The following is an 18,383-nucleotide window of genomic DNA, read 5'->3' as shown; positions in this document are numbered from 1 at the left end:
CATCCCTAACGACAAGTAGGAGTGGAGTTGCAAAGATATTGGGAAGACTAGAGTTGGCTAGTGCAACAGGCTCAGTAGAGTGCCTAAACCTAAACAGACGGGACCAGATCTTCAACTTGTATAAACAGTCACAGCTCAAGCAAAGTCCATGGTGCTATGACAATTTATATAAGCTGAGGATATGGCCCATGAATGTTGGAACCACACACTCATTCAGTTTTGGAGCACCCCAGAATATAGTTGTTACAATATTTAATGTTTCAGGCCTTTAATCTAAATAAAGTGAAATGGGATGTTATCAGACTTTCACTGGCATTTGATTGGTTGGCGATTAACATTTATTTAATTTTGTTAAGAAAAAGTTATCTAGAAAGAATTCCCTGAAAAAAATGGGACTTCAAGCAAGGGGCATTTTATTAGTCGAAGCTCCAAAATTACTATCTAAAAATATCTAAAAAATAAAGACTGTCCTCCAAAACAGCATCAGGCATGTTTAATTTGTTACTTTTAATTAGATCATGTGATGTAATGTATTAAACCAAGTATTCAGTATGCACCCAAACATGCTCATGGCATTCCCATTTGTTGAAATGGTTATACTGAAATTTTATTGGCTGAGCTCGCGCAGGCCTTACGCTCAATTTGACCGCATTTCTCTGTTTGTACATCTGTAACGTGATAATGTGCTGCATCCAATCAATTCTGAAATTTCAGGGAATGTTCTATGGAAGGTGGGTGAGGTAATATCTTTTATTGGACCAACTTTGGTTAGTGAGAGAGACAAGCTTTCAAGCTTACCCAGAGCTCTTCAGGTACACAACAGCTGGGAGATGCGATTCCCTCCTTGGGAAGACATTTACAGGCTAGCTCTGCTGGACCTCGTGCCTAAAAATAGCAGTGTGGCTGTGGTGGCTTGGACAGCTGGGGATTATACTTGGGCGCTCAGTCCTAGCCACCACCTCTGCTGTTGCATCCACACTGCTACTTTTAGGTGCTAGCTTGACGAGAGCTAGCATGCATCTGTGCTTAAATTCCCTTAAATTTTCTATGACAACTCTGCCTTCAGATGATGGGTTTTTTTTGAAAGTTTCAGCAACAGTGGCTCAGTCATTTCTAAGAATGAGGTTAGGGAAAAATACATGTTTTGCTCATGATAAAAAAAATTACAACCATTTCATTGAGAAGCTTTGGCACCCTCATGCTTCATGAAATTAGGTGGGGGAACAAGCTTGGTGTCAGGAATGTGCCTTTTGCAGTTCCCATGAAAAACTGCCCAAATTTGGCCAAATTATAAGCCTTTCTAAAATCTCAGTTCACACACACAGAGTAGAGACTTGACAGAATTTGCCAGTCAGTTCTCCAAAGATTCTTCCTGCAGCTACTACTTCTGGCTACTGCAAGTTGCTGGGGTGCTGGGACCTAGAACTCAGAGCAGGGAGACTGTCTCTCCTGTGCTCTCAATGACTGCCCCTGTTGGCACCCAGGCAGTATGGAGAAAGCCACCTGACTGAAATTCAGAAGGGTCAAGAACCAGATTTGCTCGTGGTGGAAGGAGCAGACTGAGACAAGGAACCTGGCTGCGGGAGGGGTAGGAGAGACTAGGACTGAGAATAGATGCGGAACCTCGGACAGGGAGCCTGGGAGTGAGGGGGAAGACTGGAACTACAACAAGGAGTTTGGTGGGAATGGAAAGGGGCAGACTGGGACAAGAAGCTGGGGGATGGGGAAGCGATATGGTACTTGGACAGAGTTAGAAGTGTCTAATTACTAGAGAACACACCCCTCCAGAACCTGGAATGGAACCCAAAATTCCTAAATCTCACCGTTCCTCCGCTGTCAGCAAATATCTATGAAACCCACTGGCCAATTGTATCTCTCATCCCCTCTAGTGCTGGCCCACACAGAGGATGAAAACCTGCTATGGCTATCAGTTACTCACTTAAGAGGCAGAGATCAGTGTAGCGGAGCCAAAGTTTCCAACCCTGATGAGCCATGCAGATGTCAATATAATTCCACATGACTGATATTTTTTCAGTTTGCTATTTTAAAGCGCTTGGAATGACACACCGATCTCAACCAATGCCTCTGGAATTCAAGGGAAGTTTACATCAAACAGCTCCCAACTACTATACATTTCCTGAAAGGGTGCAATATGCATAATACTAAATGATCATTTTCTTTTAGTTTTTGTTCCTTTCAATTCAAAACCAATTACTGGGTGTCAATCATCATTTATTTCTAAAACATTCTCTTTTTTTCTCCATCCTCCTTCGAATTCATACTTCAGTGCAACATCTATTCGTCTGAACTCTGCTACTATATTATAAAAATTAGTGGACACTATCGTACAAAGCTCTGGTAAAGCAAACTGGCCTATGTTCAAAAGTCACAATTGTCATTTACTTTGGGACTCCATGCACGTCAAGTTATGACAATTTATTGGTTATAAGCAATGGTACATGGCAGCTGCATAAATTCACCTAATCATATATAAAGTTAATAATCAATAAAAATACTTAGAAATTCAATTAAGAAAACAAATATTGTTCCTAAACTTAGTATGGAAGCACTTAGCTTTTCATGCCTCACACTAATGTTCTGCATGTATTGAGATTTCTGTCAGCTTGGGTAATGGAGATATGAATGTACAATGACCATTGTTTTCATCCCCCCCCCCCCCCGCCAAAAAAAACCCAACCCAACTAATAATGGCAGAAAAACACATTTTAATAGCAGCACCTGGTAACCTCCTAAAGCTTTTACATACTAATCTCAAACATGCTGCTGACAGCAATCAGAGAGATAGTGAGAGAGAATGAGAGACACTGGAGCACTGGGCTGTAAACAGTCGACTAAGCACACCACAACCACTTCAGACCATCTCGGATCATATTTAAGAAGCAGCTACAGTATTTCAACCCTGCAAACACAGAATACAACCTCCAAAGAATGTTATCTCTAATTTCAGATTCTGGTTTAACAGATTTGGCAGTTATAATTATGATTTAGTGTAACATTTAATAAACTGCAGTCCATTGCAACAGAGGAGAGAATGGAAAGATAGACTCTGATCTTAAAAAGAAAAGAAAGAAAGAAAGAAAGAAAGAAAGAAAGAAAGAAAGAAAGAAAGAAAGAAAGAAAGAAAGAAAGAAAGAAAGAAAGAAAGAAAGAAAGAAAGAAAGAAAGAAAGAGGGAGTTACCTTCATATTAAACAATTTCCTAATACCATTGACAGCTCAGGCAGGTTTTTCCCCACTTTCTGGGAAACCTGCTGTAGTAACATTACACACATTTCATGCACTTCTTTTAGCCCTTTGAGTATTGCAAAACAATGAGCCATTCTATTAACACTTAGTCAAAAGAGGTACTTTTCAAAACTGATTTTGTAGAATAAAGTAGGTGAAAATGTCAAAATTTCTGTAGTTCAACATATCGAGAGAACAGTTTCACAAATACACAGAAGGGCTGTAAATGCAACAAGAGAAAATTTACCTCCCATTCTGAATTTGGAAAATACTGATTTTCCAACTCTAAAGCAGGGGAGATATAGCTTAGGCTTGTGAATTTCACTTGTAAACCAAAAAAAAAATTTCACTTGTAAACCAAACAAAACTAAGTTTGAAACTACTTCTTTCATGCTTGCAGCTATATAAACCAAAACTGACAAAAATGTGGCTATGAAGTAACTACCCCTTTTTTTCATATTACTATCAGACTTAATAAAATGTCAAAAAAGACATTGTGGTTAGTAATTTTTGGGCGGGAGGGTGTAAATGTTTTACATTACTTAATTTTTAGAGAAATATTTCCTATGTCACCTCATATTTTAGACTTAATGGGGAATTAGAAGCTTTTTTTTTAAAAAAAGTCACTTCTATTGGAATTTTTAACCTATTTTTATTACAAACACCATCTCAGATAATTTTAGTTTAATTAAAAAGTAAAAAGCTGTCTTTTTTCAGTTTGTTTACTTTGTACTGTCTGTTTCACTTTTCTCAAACAACAGTCAATTAGGTAAGTTTCACATATTGTCTGTGTGGTTCTATCAAAGAGCAAAAGGGGAAAATAAAGCATTTAAAAATAGGAAAGCGTGATTATGAAACCATAAAAATAGGCAGGATGCCTTATGGGCAGGTGTAATACCTGAAATTACTTTTAACTCATTTTTTGAAATTGACTAGATTTTATGATAATAGTGTTCCCTCTATCTTCTTGCCTCCCCTCACCCATGCATACCTTTCACCCACTTTAAGGCCAGTATGCATCCTAAGGCACTCTAATTAAACTCAATGTGGCATAAAATGCTGCACAGGAAGTCACAGGAACAAACAACTGCCCTTTTGTAGGGACACAATAAATACTTTGAAAGCCATTTAAGTTACTGAACAGTTGGGGTTAAAAGTAAATTCAAAACAAACTAAAGATCATCAGGGATGTCCAACAGCTGCAGTAGCGGAATAAGCCTTAGGGCTATCGCTAATTCGCATATCGATTTACATATACACATTGTTTAAAAATAACAAATGCACAAACAAGCCCTACTTGTAACTTCTTTGACAGAATAATTCAAATTGTTTCTTTGATCTCACCAAAAATAAGTACCTGTTACCGATCAGCTCCCTTCCCTGGGAGAGGGCATCTCTCCCTTGTGTTCACTGGGAGAGGGCATCTGGGAGTCAAATTTTATGAGGTCAGAGATGCATTTGGCCTTTATCTATACGCTGTGCACCTGAGTTACTGCTTCCCACTTGACCAATGTGGTAGCATGCTGACTACTAAAAACAAACTGCAGCTCTCTAGCCAAAAAGATACATTTGACCTCTACTGCATATGAAGGAGGCACCTGGGGAACACTCATACAAGTTGTGTGTCAAACCTCCCACATGGTGACATTAGACAATGCATTTATATCTGTCGGCAAGTTTACATTTTAAACTCAAAGTATGGGATTTACAGGAAAACAAACATTTACCACATTTTTATACTTTTATCTTTCATCAAATACATTACAGGACTGTATGTTGTAGCCTATGTGAAGCAAGGTTGCAAGTAATATGTCCAAACCCTTCAGACAATCTTAAAAATTCTGAAGTATTATAAACAGATGGCAATTTTCCCATTTAGCTATGCTTATAGCAATAAAAACAGATACATATTTCACAAGATGTGACAGAAGAGATTCAACTTTTAAGGATAAATAAGCCAGAGACAGATGCTCTATCTTCTGACCAAAGTCAACAAACAGATTTAGAAGAGTCATGTTACAGGGAAGAACAATGGCCCAGATCTTCAATTGTGGCCAATGAGAACACAGCACAATTAAGGAAGGGGAGGAGAGGCACCCTTTGCATTTCCCCCAACCCTGTATTAGCTATGTGTCAGGTATGTCCACCGTAACATTAAGTTAGCGCAGCCTGAAGTATGCTTTAAATTATGTCAGCTACCCATGTCCAGTAGGGGCCAATCTGACAGCTGGAGCTCTGCAGAGCATAAGGAAGCTCTGACCAGAGCCCCTTCTTTCTGTGTCAACAACAGGGTGCGGGAGCATAGGATCCCCAATGTTACTGTAAGATCTCACAATAAATGACCCTCCTATAGCTGATATTCCTGTTTTGAGGGCCAGGATCTGCTAGTGGTGCAATAAAAATATCATGTTTAGACAATGACATGGAAGAAGGTAAAGTTCCATTGTACGACTTCATTTTTATATTTGGGTTAGTATTTGTTTTGAGAATCCAAACCACGTGTATTAATAGCAACAACCTCTATTAGCCTATTTTTCAACTTTTCTCAGTCAACCCTTTCTTTATGAAATCCAAGACCATTTTTTATAGGAAGGGAAAAATCCAATCTGTTACAGTCCTGCTACCAATGCCACTCAAATGATCAAATTGCATGTGTAGAAACTAACATTTATTGAAACTAGTACATGTAGCATTAACTCTGAACACTTTTTTAAAAGGAACCGTGAATGAAACCATAAAGGAACAGACACCCCAAAGAACCTAAAAACTTTGCTGCCTATGACCCTATCTCCTTGGCCTTGACCTCCCCATCCCCCAAACAAGGGGTGAGGGACATGGTGGCAGAATGTTCTGGGGGACAAATGGGTCATCCCCTGAGCAGGGTTTGGGGGCCAGATACATGCTGGTCTTCAGGCACAGTCTCAGGCTCATTGTTCCCCTCCTGCATAGTCACAAGGCTCCCCAGGAGGGATTTTGGGTGCCAGTCCAGGATGTTGTGCAAGGAGTCCTGTGGCTACATCATCGTCATGGGGTAGGTGGTTGGGTCCTATGTCTCAGTATTGATACTTTTCAGCATTTCAGGAATGCAGTTGTTCAGCATCCTTCAGTATCACAGACAACTTCTGCAGCCCCCCAGAAAGGAGCATCTGCTGAAAATGGAAGGGTGCATGAACTAATGGTTTTAAAATTTTAATGCATTGACGTGTATGTATTTCTTCTTTGAAGGCTGGTCATCAGTTGGAGAACATACAATTTTGAAAGTACCAGACTGGAAAAGGGCATGATGTGGGGATCCGGCAATCTATGCCAGAGAGATATTTGTACTACTTGTCACCCCTGTACTTATTGCTGAATGGAGGGGTCTGGAGAGCTATGAAGGTGGACCAAGCAAATTGGCACTGCCATTGAACCTTAAGAACCAGCTTGAGTTTCTGCTGTACCAGAAATTTGCTGACATATGCTTACAGGACTGGCAAGCAATTTGCATGGAAATAGACTATATTCCAAGCTAGCAGATGGAGCCTGCATGGAGAGGGAGTCGCAAACCAATGCAAATGCCCACCTACCCCCAAGCCTCCCCCTGCACTGTCAGGAAACCTGGTCCCTTTATCCAGCAAAGACTGGAGAAAGGAACAGGGAGGAATAAAGAGTCACATTCCGTGAACTTTCCAATCAAGACTGCAAGCCACTCGCCTCCCCATTGCAAAGGGACACTGCAGGGTGTCTGTGCAGCTGTGGGAGCGGATCCCTCACCCATCCTCCTTTCTCCTGACTTGTGCAGCCTGGCTTCAAGCAGGAAGACGCTGGACACTAGGGACCGGCAATGCTTGAGAACATTCATACTGTGACAGAGGACCACTGTCACATTCCTCTCAGAAGCAAAGGTTCTCCTTTTCCGTCCCGGCCCTGATACTAAACCGACCCTCCCTTTCGCATAGCTCCCATTTGTAGAGCTGTGGAGGATTACTGTACTGAAAGTCTGTGATCTTGAAAGGAGCAGAAAACAGCTGTAACTTTGGAGAACCATTAATCACATACAAATGTCCTGTCCCCAAACCTGAACTTTCTCCCCACCCCCACCCTTGCTGTCAGACTGTTGGCCAACAAACGCACAGACCCATGAGTAACATGATAGTTAGCTGATAATCTGTTCTATAGCTTCTGCCAAAAGCTGCATAGTGGTTCATGGTAATTCAATAAAATGTTGAATTTAAGTTGCGTTTTGGTTGGGGACCATTGTATGTGTTGACAGAAGGGGTGGGTGGCCTTCCAGTCCTCCATGCAGACCCAGAGAACGAGGGAGGGGATGTTGGTGGGGAGGGTGGAGTTTTAGCTTACTTGTCTTGGGTTCTGGTTTCTGCTGAGTCTCAGGGCCTCCCTCCTTTTCAGAAGGGACTTGCAGAACCAGCTCCTTCACGCAGAGGTGCAGGATAACATCCTCTTCTTCCTCTGGGGCCTCCTCCTACCCTGTCCCCACTGCTTCCACACCCTGGCCTTCTTCAGCACCCTGTCAGACAATGAGGCTGGCGGGTTTGAGGAAAGGGGTCATGTGTCCCTCAGGCTCAGTACTGGGAGTGCTGGAGAGCACCCAGTCCAGCTCTTTGAGAATGGTCATGTTAGAGGCCCCTCCCAGCGCAACTGCTGGAGTCTTTTGCCCTGTGGTACTGGAACCTGGGATGCTTTATCTGTCCCTGGCACTGGGCTGGAGTACAGTGAATGAGACTGGTGCCAGCCCCTCCCCAACTTCCCAGTACAAGTGTAAGTTCCTCATGCTGCGGGAGAAGTCGTGGAGTACAGTGAACTCAGACCACACATTGATGAGCACCCAGGTGTGCTCGGCTGACCAGATGGCTACTCTCGGAGCATGTTCCATGTTCATGTGTGCCGGTGCAGTGAAAACTGTTAAGTGGTCAGTGCAGCTTGCTATTATGGGTGAGAATGATGGGACAGAGACCTTTATAGATTTGGGTAAGGGTCAAGCAGGAAAGAGTTTGGCGCATTGTGAGAACAGGGCTGGAAGACTTTTGATCGTGGGACTCAGGACATGCTCCTTGCCCCTGTCCACACTACAAACTGGCACAAGTAGAGGGCTATGCCATTGCCCAAGGCATGTTCATACCCACACTGCTCAGGTATGCTAGCGTTCTTGCCCTACACATGCCTTCAAACCCATATTTCTGAGGTTTAGATGTGGATCGCAGAGGGATTCTCATACAACCACCTGCTTGGACCCACGTCCAGTTGACGGTGGAGACATAGCTCTAGGGCAGGGACAGGCAAACTTTTTGGCCTGAGGGCCACTTCGGGTTTCCAAAATTGTGTGGAGGGCCGGTTTGGGGAGGCTGTGGCTCCTCAAACAGCCAGGTGTGGCCTGGCTCTGACCCCTATCTGACCCCCTGCTTCTCGCCCCTGACGCTCCCCCCCCACTCCCCGGGACTCCTGCCACATCCACCTCCCCCTGCTCTCTGTTCCCTGACTGCCCCCCACTGCCCCGTCCAACCCCTCCTCTCATTCCTGACTGCCCCCCGGGGACTCCCTCCATTTCCCACCCTCTGACCGCCCCAATCCCTATCCACACCCCAGGCCCCTGACCACCCCCTCAAACTCCCCTTCCCTCTATCCAGAGGTGAAAGTAAGCCGGTCCAGTCCGGCTTACCGGCAAGAGCCAGTATACCATGCCGGACCGGACCGGCTTCCCCGGCGGTGATTTAAAGGGCCCAGTGCTCCTGCCACTGCAGGGAGCCCCAGACCCTTTAAATCACCTCCGGAACTTCGGCAGCTGGACTTGGGCGGTGCTTTAAAGGGCCACGGGCTCCCCGCAGTGGCAGTACCCCTGGGCCCTTTAAAGCACCACCGGAGCCCGGCTGCCAGAGCTCTGGCAGTGGGACTTGGGTGGAGGCTCCCAGCATTGGCTGGAGCACCGGGCCCTTGAAATCCCCGCCTGAGCCCAGCTGCCGGAGCCCCGGGGCTCTGGCAGCCGGGCTCCAGCAGGGATTTAAAATGCCCGGAGCTCTGCGGTGGCCGGGAGCCCTGGGCCCTTTAATTCACCCCCTGAGCCCTGGGGCTCCCAGCCGCCTCTGCAGCGGAGTGATTTAAAGGCCCCAGGGCTCCTTCTTTTCTGATAGAAGGGCAAATTGCAATTCCTTTTCAGAAGTGAGTAACGTTGATCGTAGACGATAACAGGATTACACAGTAAAACAAAAAGGAATGAGTTTTTGTTGTGTCTAACCATTCCTCTACTGCTGTATTATGAAACGGAAAATGTGACAACCTTCAAACCACAGCAAAGGACGGTCAGACACTTTAAAAAAAATAAAAACAAACAAAAAAACCAACTTTCCATTATAGATTTGAAAGTGTGCTTTTACCACGGCCATCAGCCAGGGAATTAAAAGTTAATGGTTGGATAATACAAATCACCAAACTAGAATTGATTTACAAACCAAATGTGGTAATTTTGATAAATCTGTATTTTTACATCTTTCTGGAAACATACTCCAGAACTTTACAGATAATTATAAACCTTTATGGAAAAATTTTAAACCAACCTCTTCTAGAAAGTCTTTAAAAGAAAATTAAAATCTGTATGTCTTTAGTGTAAATGTTATACAACCTTACTTAGGCTTTTATGAAACCCTATTGACCTCATCCTTATTGAAGTCTACAGTCCTTTTTTATATGGGCAAATCTGACTCTTAATGTGTTTGGCAATCCTTGATTGTTACACAGTCTTCTAGAAGCCCGGTTTAGCATATGGCCGCAACATAAGCATATGGATTAAATGAAAATTTATATGATAGATTATATCAAACAGATAAAGGTTGATATTCTTTAAGACTTAGGGATTGTTTTAAAATGAGGTACAACTGACTTCAGTGTTCTCACTGAAGTGTATCTTTTTAAAAAACATTAATACCAAGAGGCATGGAACTTTGTGCTTCAGATGGAAACTGGATTGGATGGCTAATGAATAAAATGAGCCCTTTGTTCCGCACCAATTCCTTCTGTAGTCTAGTTCTGCTGGCAGTTCAGAAGGCCATCTCTCTCCTCCTCTTCCCTCACGCCCTGCTCCCACCCACCCATGCATACATGACTGGTTGCATAATTTAAAAAAAAAAATCACTTGCAGCCAAAACAAAAATTAATACTTGACAAAATACAAGACCCCAAAATACAATGAAAAAGACTGAAGTATTGATCGGATATACCTGGAAAAAAACCCCCAGATATTTTCAACTAGAAGACGAGCAAATAAGAAAGCCCAGAATCTTGGTGCATGTCAGAATTACATTCAGCATACCTCAGAGAGGGGCAAAAGACGTTAAATAAAACTGGATTCTCTGGCTAGCAAGGCTACTTTAACCTATGTCTAGCAGCTTATGTTCTTGATGGACTGTTCTGACTGCTAGGAATAAATAGTTGGATCACCCCAGTCACATCCTGTTTTTCCCAGCCATGTCCCCTATGCAAAGCTTCTGGAACGGGAGCCTGAATCTGTCTCAAATACTTCTTAAATACACATATTAATTCCTGAAAACAAAAAATTAATTCCAAGGCATTTAAAGATTGCTAAAGTGATAATTCCACCACCAAAAATAAAAGGCAAGAAAACATTAAAGTGCTCACCCAACCCTTGCAACTTCTTCCATATCCACCAGCCAAAGAACACACGTCTTCCCATTTCCACACAAAATATGCAGTCTTCAGTTCAGACACTAGAGTCATCAGGGATGGATGCTTTCTAATTGTTTGGGATGATGATCTCTTATTGTGTTGAAGGAGAAGGCTAGTGTGTATAGTCAGATGAAGATTTAGTTGATGGTGACATTTAAGACTGGTGTGCTAGATTATTGTTTATGGGGCGTTTAACACTTTGTGAAGTTATTGTTGGTAACATTCCCCAGGAATATTATTTAGGTGATGTAATGAGGATGTACAATGCTGTGCACTGTTTTTCAATAGCTGATATTTGGTATTGAAGTTAAAGTTCCTCCTTGTGTGTGAAGATGAAGAGAGGAGGCGTGTGGCTCTGGGTGGTGGATATAGTCAAGTTACAGTAATGCTGAGAAAGCAAAATCATAGTTGTAAGTTGCAACTGTGGGGTGAGGACTAACTAGTGATTTTCTTGCTTTTTTATGCTTGTTTTCATGGTATATGCACTTGAATGAGCACCTATGTAGAAGGAATTTCTGAGTTTCTAATGAAGTCTGTATCAGTGGAGTGAAGTCTAATAGTTATCAACATTGTTAGCTATCAGTGGTGACATGTATTCTCTTCCCTATGTCTCCCCAAAACCCCACTCTGCAACATCTCTCTCCATACCCACATCCATTATTCCCTACCCACATTCCAGATCCCCCTATTTCCCTACCACATTCAGATTTTAAACATCAATTGTAGGTGGTTTGTGCAAAGAAATCTGTATTTCAAGTTGCCCAACAATTTCCATGATAAGATCCTGTTGCTAACTGTTAAATTTAAACCATTTCATGCAGAAATTGTCTATGTTAGGTGTCTGCCAATGGCCATTTTTTTTGTGGAAAGTTTCAGGTAAAATGGTTCAGTCATTTCCAGAAATAAAGTTAGGGGGAAATATGTTGTTTTGCCCATGTTAAAAAAAAAAATCTTACAACTATTTCTCTGAAAAGCTCTAGTGCCTCCATGCTTTGGAGAAAAGACTTAAAATTTGACAAGGGACTGGAGGGGAGGGGGAGGTGGGAAGCTGGGGCGAGTCAGCCTGGTGTCAGGACTTTTGCCATACCTGTGAAAATGTGCCTAAACTGACCCAGTTATAAGCCTCTGAACAATCTACTACTGAACACTAGCTTCACAGAATTTACATGAAGAAATGATACAATAAAGCTTACTTAAATTTATTCAAACAAATGCAACAGTAATGGCAAAACAAAGCCAATCTTCCTTCTTTTTTTTTTTTTTTTTGGTAATTTGGTTAGCCCACCAACTCCAGGCAGCTGACAGAAATAAGGAAGCCATCATGAAACATTCATGTATAAATTACATTACAGAACAGAGGTTTCCTAATTATTCAGAGACAAATACCTGAACTAATTTTACTTGATTTTTCAAGTTACAGTAACATAACATGGGTAAAGTTACAACCACAGTGACCTAAAATTTGACCTCTTCATTTCTGACCACCAGTGTTGCTCATGCTTGTCCTGTAAATGGTTACTGTCTAGAATCACAGTTTTGCAGTATTTTGCATCTCTAAAATACGAAATATGCAAGCAGAAGTTGCTTAAGAAAATTCTGTCAAACCAAAACTAACTGTAATACAATGCTATCCTTGTTTGAAAAGACTTCAGCCATTCTGAGGGTTTTCAATCAAGCTAAATATTTTTAGCAAAGACATGTGGTGACTGCCAGCAGTGTTTACAGGATTTATGACCCAAATTCTTTCACAGCAAAATCATTAAGGATGCAGTAAATGATTTCCAAAAAGTACTTACTGAAAATTGTGATTTGGGCTGTTTGTTGGACCTATGAACATAAAACAAATACAAATTATTGACAAATTCAGCTCATGACTGTAGCATTAAGAAAAGCTAGTAGCAGGCTAAATAGAACTCCATAGATTTCTTTAAGGAAGGTTTGCAAAGCATCAAATAAAAGGCTGTGAGTTCCTGCCCATAATACGGTTATTTTCAAAACCACAAATAAAAATCACATGAATCTTCTGTCTACTCAGGCAGAAACCTGAGTGGACTTCATTTTTGTTAGAATGCATCTCATGGTATAGAAACATACACCCTCAAAAATACAAAGCATTATCTTGGCATATCACTTATCTCTTACTAAGCCCAATTAAAATCATTTTAGGCTTAATATCAGAGCTGTTAGGATGTGTCAGGGGCATGCCTATAACCTGTGTCACAAAAGGAACATGATATGATGCCCTAGTATTTAATACATCTCTCTAAACAAATAGCGGAGTTAGTCATTACCTTAACAATATTAAACAGTATCTAGAAAATGGAGCGTCCCTAGAGTTTTGTGCCACCACCTCAGGGACTTTTAAAAAACACATAAAAAGAAGTCCTGGCTGCAGATTAAGTGACCGATCCCTCAAAAGGGATGAGCTCCTCCTACCAGGTACTGTGTGCCCTCAACTTCCATTAATTTCACCCATTGGAGGGCATTCAGTCTCTCACAATGATTGGGCTCCAAACTACAAACACCAGTGAACACTTTTAACTGTTATTCATTCCCCTTTTCCTTTCAAAAGCTCTTTTTTACAGAGTGAGTTCAGGGAGTGGTCCTGCTTTGAGCAGGGGGTTGGACTAGATGACCTCCTGAGGTCCTTTCCAACCCTGATATTCTATGATTCTATGAATATTGTGATAATTTGAAAGCAATGAAACATACCATTTTTGTACCTTGTACTGGGTCTTCTTTAACATTTGTGATTTTCTTTGAGATGTATATTTACAGACCATTCCATCTGTATTTCCTTTCTTTTATTGCAAGTAAATGGGTATCAGGTTTAGCTAAGAGCTCTTGTGCATAACAAGAGAGGTCTTAGGCAATAACTTTTATTTATTTCTTTTAATGCTGAGGGAGTTTTTTAAACAGCAAATTAATTTCTCATTTTGCTATTGTGAAAACTAAGAACTAGGCTATAAACTAATTAAAGTAGTCATAAAAGCCACATTTTAATGCAAAATGACTCACCAAGCCTTACAAAAAGAACTCCTGTTGCAGTTATTGTCTTCATTCCATTAGTAGCTACACACTGATAGTACCCAGTGTCAGTAGTGTCGAGATCTTGGATTCTTAACCGTGAACCATAATCTGTTTTTCTTATGATGATCCTTCTTGGCTCCTGAACTACTGGTGCATCATTTTTTAACCATCTGACATTGGGGGAAGGATTTCCTGCTACCTTGCAATGGAGAATTGCTGTCTGGCCCTGGACTATGGTGATATTGTTGACTGGTTCCAGAAAGGTCAGAAAGTAACCTGTAAAAGTGAAAGTTCAGAAAAGATCAAACTTCAGTGAAATTTGCATAAGAGACTGCCCAAGGGCTCATTTTTATGAACAGCTCTTTAAAATGGTTTCAGTTTTCTTTTAAATATATGCTAGGCAGAAACACAATTCTCATCACCCTGGATTTGGAACAGTATCATTCTCCAATTTCTGTCTCATGAATGAGGGCTTACCTACACGGCAAGTTACACGGAGATAAGGTAAAATGTAAATTTATACTACTATAACTGCCTGTGTGGAATTCTGGAATAAGATTTTTTCTCGTCTATTTAGCTTGTGTCATAAGAATAGCCATACTGGGTCAGACCAATGGTCCATTTAGTCCAGTATCCTGTCTTCCAGTGATGGCCAGTGCCAGATACTTCAGAGGGAATGAACAGAACAGGGCAATTTCAAGTGATCCATCCGCAATTTTTGACAGTCAGAGGTTTAAGGACACCCAGAGCATGGGATTGCATCCCTGACCATCTTGGATAATAGCCACTAATGGACCTATCCTCTTTGAATGTATCTAATTCTTTTGTGAACACAGTATATTTTTGGCCTTCACAACATCCTCTGGCAACAAGTTCCACACCTTGACTGTGCATTGTGTGAAAAGCTTCCTTATGTTTGTTTTAAACCTGCTGCCTATTAATTTCATTTGGTGACCCCTAGTTCTTGTGTTATGTGAAGGAATAGGTAACACTTCCTTATTCACTTTCTCCACGCCATTCACGATTTCATAGACCTCTACCATATCCTAGAAAATGTACTATAAAATGTACTGTATTTGTAGAAAGATGGACCAATTTATTTATTTTAATACTAACGTCTAATTAGTGAGGAACTACTATATTATTTAGAAGTCTCCACACTTGGATGGCACAAGCCTCTTCAAATGGTTTGCAAAATGGAGTGAATATGTATTCAATGTGTTGTGGAAAAACATCTCACCAATGATGTAAGGTATAACTTAGATGTGTTGATATCATCACTTAACTGAACAGTATTTAATAAATAAACACAGGCTGTTTAACATTCATATCAGTATCAGCAGTTTTGAGCTCAAGAACGGCTGTTGTATATGTAGAAGCAGCAGCATCGGGATGACCTGAGGTAAGGTCAGAAATCTAGGAGATCCTTAGGGGAATGAAAAGAGGGAAGTGGAAAGAGGAGGAGGAGAAATACAGGTGGGGATAGAAGGAGAAGAAAATGAAACAAGAGAAAAACATAAGGGAAAGATGAAGGGAGGAAATAAAAGAGGATTGTGAAAGACAAACTAAGACAAAGGAGAGAAGACTGACAAAAAACGTGGATGTGGGAGAAGCTATGCTGTTGGCTCACTGGCAATTTAGTCACTAAGCCACAAAGGGTAGAAGCACTGCACAAATAGGATACTGACCCATGGTTTTGGCCAGGTGGGCAGAGATAGGGAAGACAGAGAGAACAGGTTACCAGAAATCAATAAGGCACTCTCCTGGAAGGAGGAGCATTAAGAAGGAAACATGTCCAGCCTCTTCAAAAGAAGTGGAAGTGTCACCTTGATGTAGGGCCTTTTTGAAGGAAGCAGTTAAAGATGGTAAATAAGACATCCTGAAAAACCTCTTCAAAAATGTGATTCTTTTAAAAAAATAAGAGGGGAAGGGGAAGGAGGGAAGCAAAGAGCAATTCAAAAGGGAAAGAACATAGAAATGAGGGAGACAATGATTAAATGGAGCATCGGAGAATAACAAAAAATACAAGGCGGCAGAAAGTAAAATTATAAAATTGGATTGGTAGTTGCAAAAATAAAATTCTCCCCAATACTTTGCAATTCTATTTAATTGTCTGTATGAAGGAGATTACACAATCACGCACAAATGAAGCTACATTTGTTGTAATATAATTCTAGTTAGATTTTATTTTTGTAGTGTTTGAACTAAAAGGATGACATGCCTGCATGTAGACAGAACATCCTCACACTGAGGATATGTATCCAGGGGAGGGGACCCCATTATTAGGAAGAGACGAGTAATAGTAATGGAAGATTTAATTATTAGAAATATAGATGTCATAAATATAAAGGGAAGGGTAAACCCCTTTGAAATCCCTCCTGGCCAGGGGAAAGCTCCTCTCACCTGTAAAGGGTTAAGAAGCTAAAGGTAACCTCGCTGGCACCTGACCAAAATGACCAATGAGGAGACAAGATAAAGGGTCTCTGTCTGTCTATATGCTATTTCTGACAGGGATAGACCAGGAATGGAGTCTTAGAACTTTTAGTAAGTAATCTAGCTAGGTACGTGTTAGATTATGATTTCTTTAAATGGCTGAGAAAAGAATTGTGCTGAATAGAATAACTATTTCTGTCTTTGTATCTTTTTTGTAACTTAAGTTTTTGCCTAGAGGGATTCTCTATGTTTTGAATCTAATTACCCTGTAAGGTATCTACCATCCTGATTTTACAGAGGTGATTTCTTTACTTCTATTTCTATTAAAAGTCTTCTTGTAAGAAAACTGAATGCTTTTTCATTGTTCTCAGATCTAAGGGTTTGGGTCTGTGGTCACCTATGCAAATTGGTGAGGCTTTTTATCCAACATTTCCCAGGAAAGGGGGGGTGCAAGTGTTGGGAGGATTGTTCATTGTTCTTAAGATCCAAGGGTCTGGGTCTGTAGTCACCTAGGCAAATTGGTGAGGCTTTTTACCAAACCTTGTCCAGGAAGTGGGGTGCAAGGTTTTGGGAAGTATTTTTGGGGGAAAGAAGTTTCCAAACAGCTCTTCCCCAGTAACCAGTATTAGTTTGGTGGTGGTAGCGGCCAATCCAAGGACAAAGGGTGGAATATTTTGTACCTTGGGGAAGTTTTGACCTAAGCTGGTAAAGATACGCTTAGGAGGTTTTTCATGCAGGTCCCCACATCTGTACCCTAGCGTTCAGAGTAGGGAAGGAACCTTGACAATAGACAATTGGGTGACAATGTCATGTCACAACTCATGATGAATTGCTTGTCGGATGCAAAGGTTGCAGACCTCTCGAGTCACTTAGACAGAATTACGTGCAGTACTGCAGAGCCATTGGTAGTTGTGGTACGTGTAGGTACCAATGACATAGGGAAAGATAGGAGAGAGTCCTGGAGGCCAAATCTAGGCTGCTAGGTCAAAGATTAAATCCAGGACCTCCATGATAACATTCTCTGAAATGCTTCCAGTTCCATGTGCAGGGCCAGTTAGACAGGCAGAACTGCAAGGCCTCAAGGCATAGATGAGCCGATCATGTTTGAAGGAGGGATTTTGGTTTATTAGGAACTGGGGAACCTTGTGGGAAAGGAAGAAGCTATAGAGGAAGGACGGGCTGCACCTAAACCAAAATGGAACCAGGCTGTGGGAATGTAAAATTAAAAAGGTTGAAGGCGAGTTTTTAAACCAAGGGAAAGCTGACAAGTGCAGGGGAGCACATGGTTCAGACACAGACATTCTTTAGGGAAGGATTTATTAAAAGGGATACCCCATATCCTAATAAAGAGGAGAGGATAGAAGTTGAAAAGTACAGGTAGGAACTAAAGAAAAACTATCAAATGAAAAAGAGGCCCATTCAGTTACATTACATGAAGACAGACAAATATTGACAATTTTTATAAGTCCTTCTATACAAATTCTATGTCTAAATGCTAAAATGGGTTAACTTGAGTACCTGGTATTAAATGAGGATACTGATATAATAAGCATCATAGAAACTTGGTGGAATGATGATAATTGATGGGGCATGGTAATAAGAGAACAAAATACACAGGAATGGCAGAGTAGGTCACAGTGGTGGAGAAGCGGCACTATATGTGAAAGAAACCATACAGTGAAATATAGTAAAAATCTTAAATGAATCAAACTGTACCACAGAATAGCTATGGATAGAATTTCATGCTTGAACAACAACAATATACCAGTAGGAACACACTACTGACTCCCTTCACCAGTATGATGACAGGGGTTGTACAATACTCAGATTGAGATTAGAGAGGCTACAAAAATAGAACACCCAATAATAATGGGGGATTTCAACGATCCCTGTATTGACTGGGAAAATGTCACCTCAGAACAGGATACAGAGGTGAAATTTCTAGACACCATTAATGACTGCTTCTTGAAGCAGCTAGTTCTGAAACCCACAAGGGGAGAG

At 41.2% G+C, this 18,383-nt stretch overlaps 1 protein-coding gene across 4 annotated transcripts in view; it reads right to left on the bottom strand.

Annotated features, from left to right (window-relative positions):
- The window catches only part of ROR2 (receptor tyrosine kinase like orphan receptor 2), a 238,973-nt gene that overhangs the window by 29,851 nt on the left and 190,739 nt on the right, over positions 1 to 18,383 (bottom strand). For all 4 annotated transcript variants that reach the window (XM_084629275.1, XM_084629276.1, XM_084629277.1 and 1 more), the window contains exons 3-4: positions 13,938 to 14,225; positions 12,716 to 12,746 (exon numbers count right to left, since the gene is read on the bottom strand). In XM_084629275.1, the coding sequence (XP_084485401.1) occupies positions 12,716 to 12,746; positions 13,938 to 14,225 (319 nt within the window). The remainder of the gene's footprint in view (positions 1 to 12,715; positions 12,747 to 13,937; positions 14,226 to 18,383) is intronic.

The sequence above is a fragment of the Lepidochelys olivacea genome (assembly GCF_965140295.1).
Source record: "Lepidochelys olivacea isolate rLepOli2 genome assembly, chromosome: 5".
Lineage (NCBI taxonomy): Eukaryota > Metazoa > Chordata > Testudines > Cheloniidae > Lepidochelys > Lepidochelys olivacea.
The sequence above is the reverse complement of the archived record's forward strand: the minus strand, read 5'-3'. Positions and strand labels throughout refer to the sequence as shown.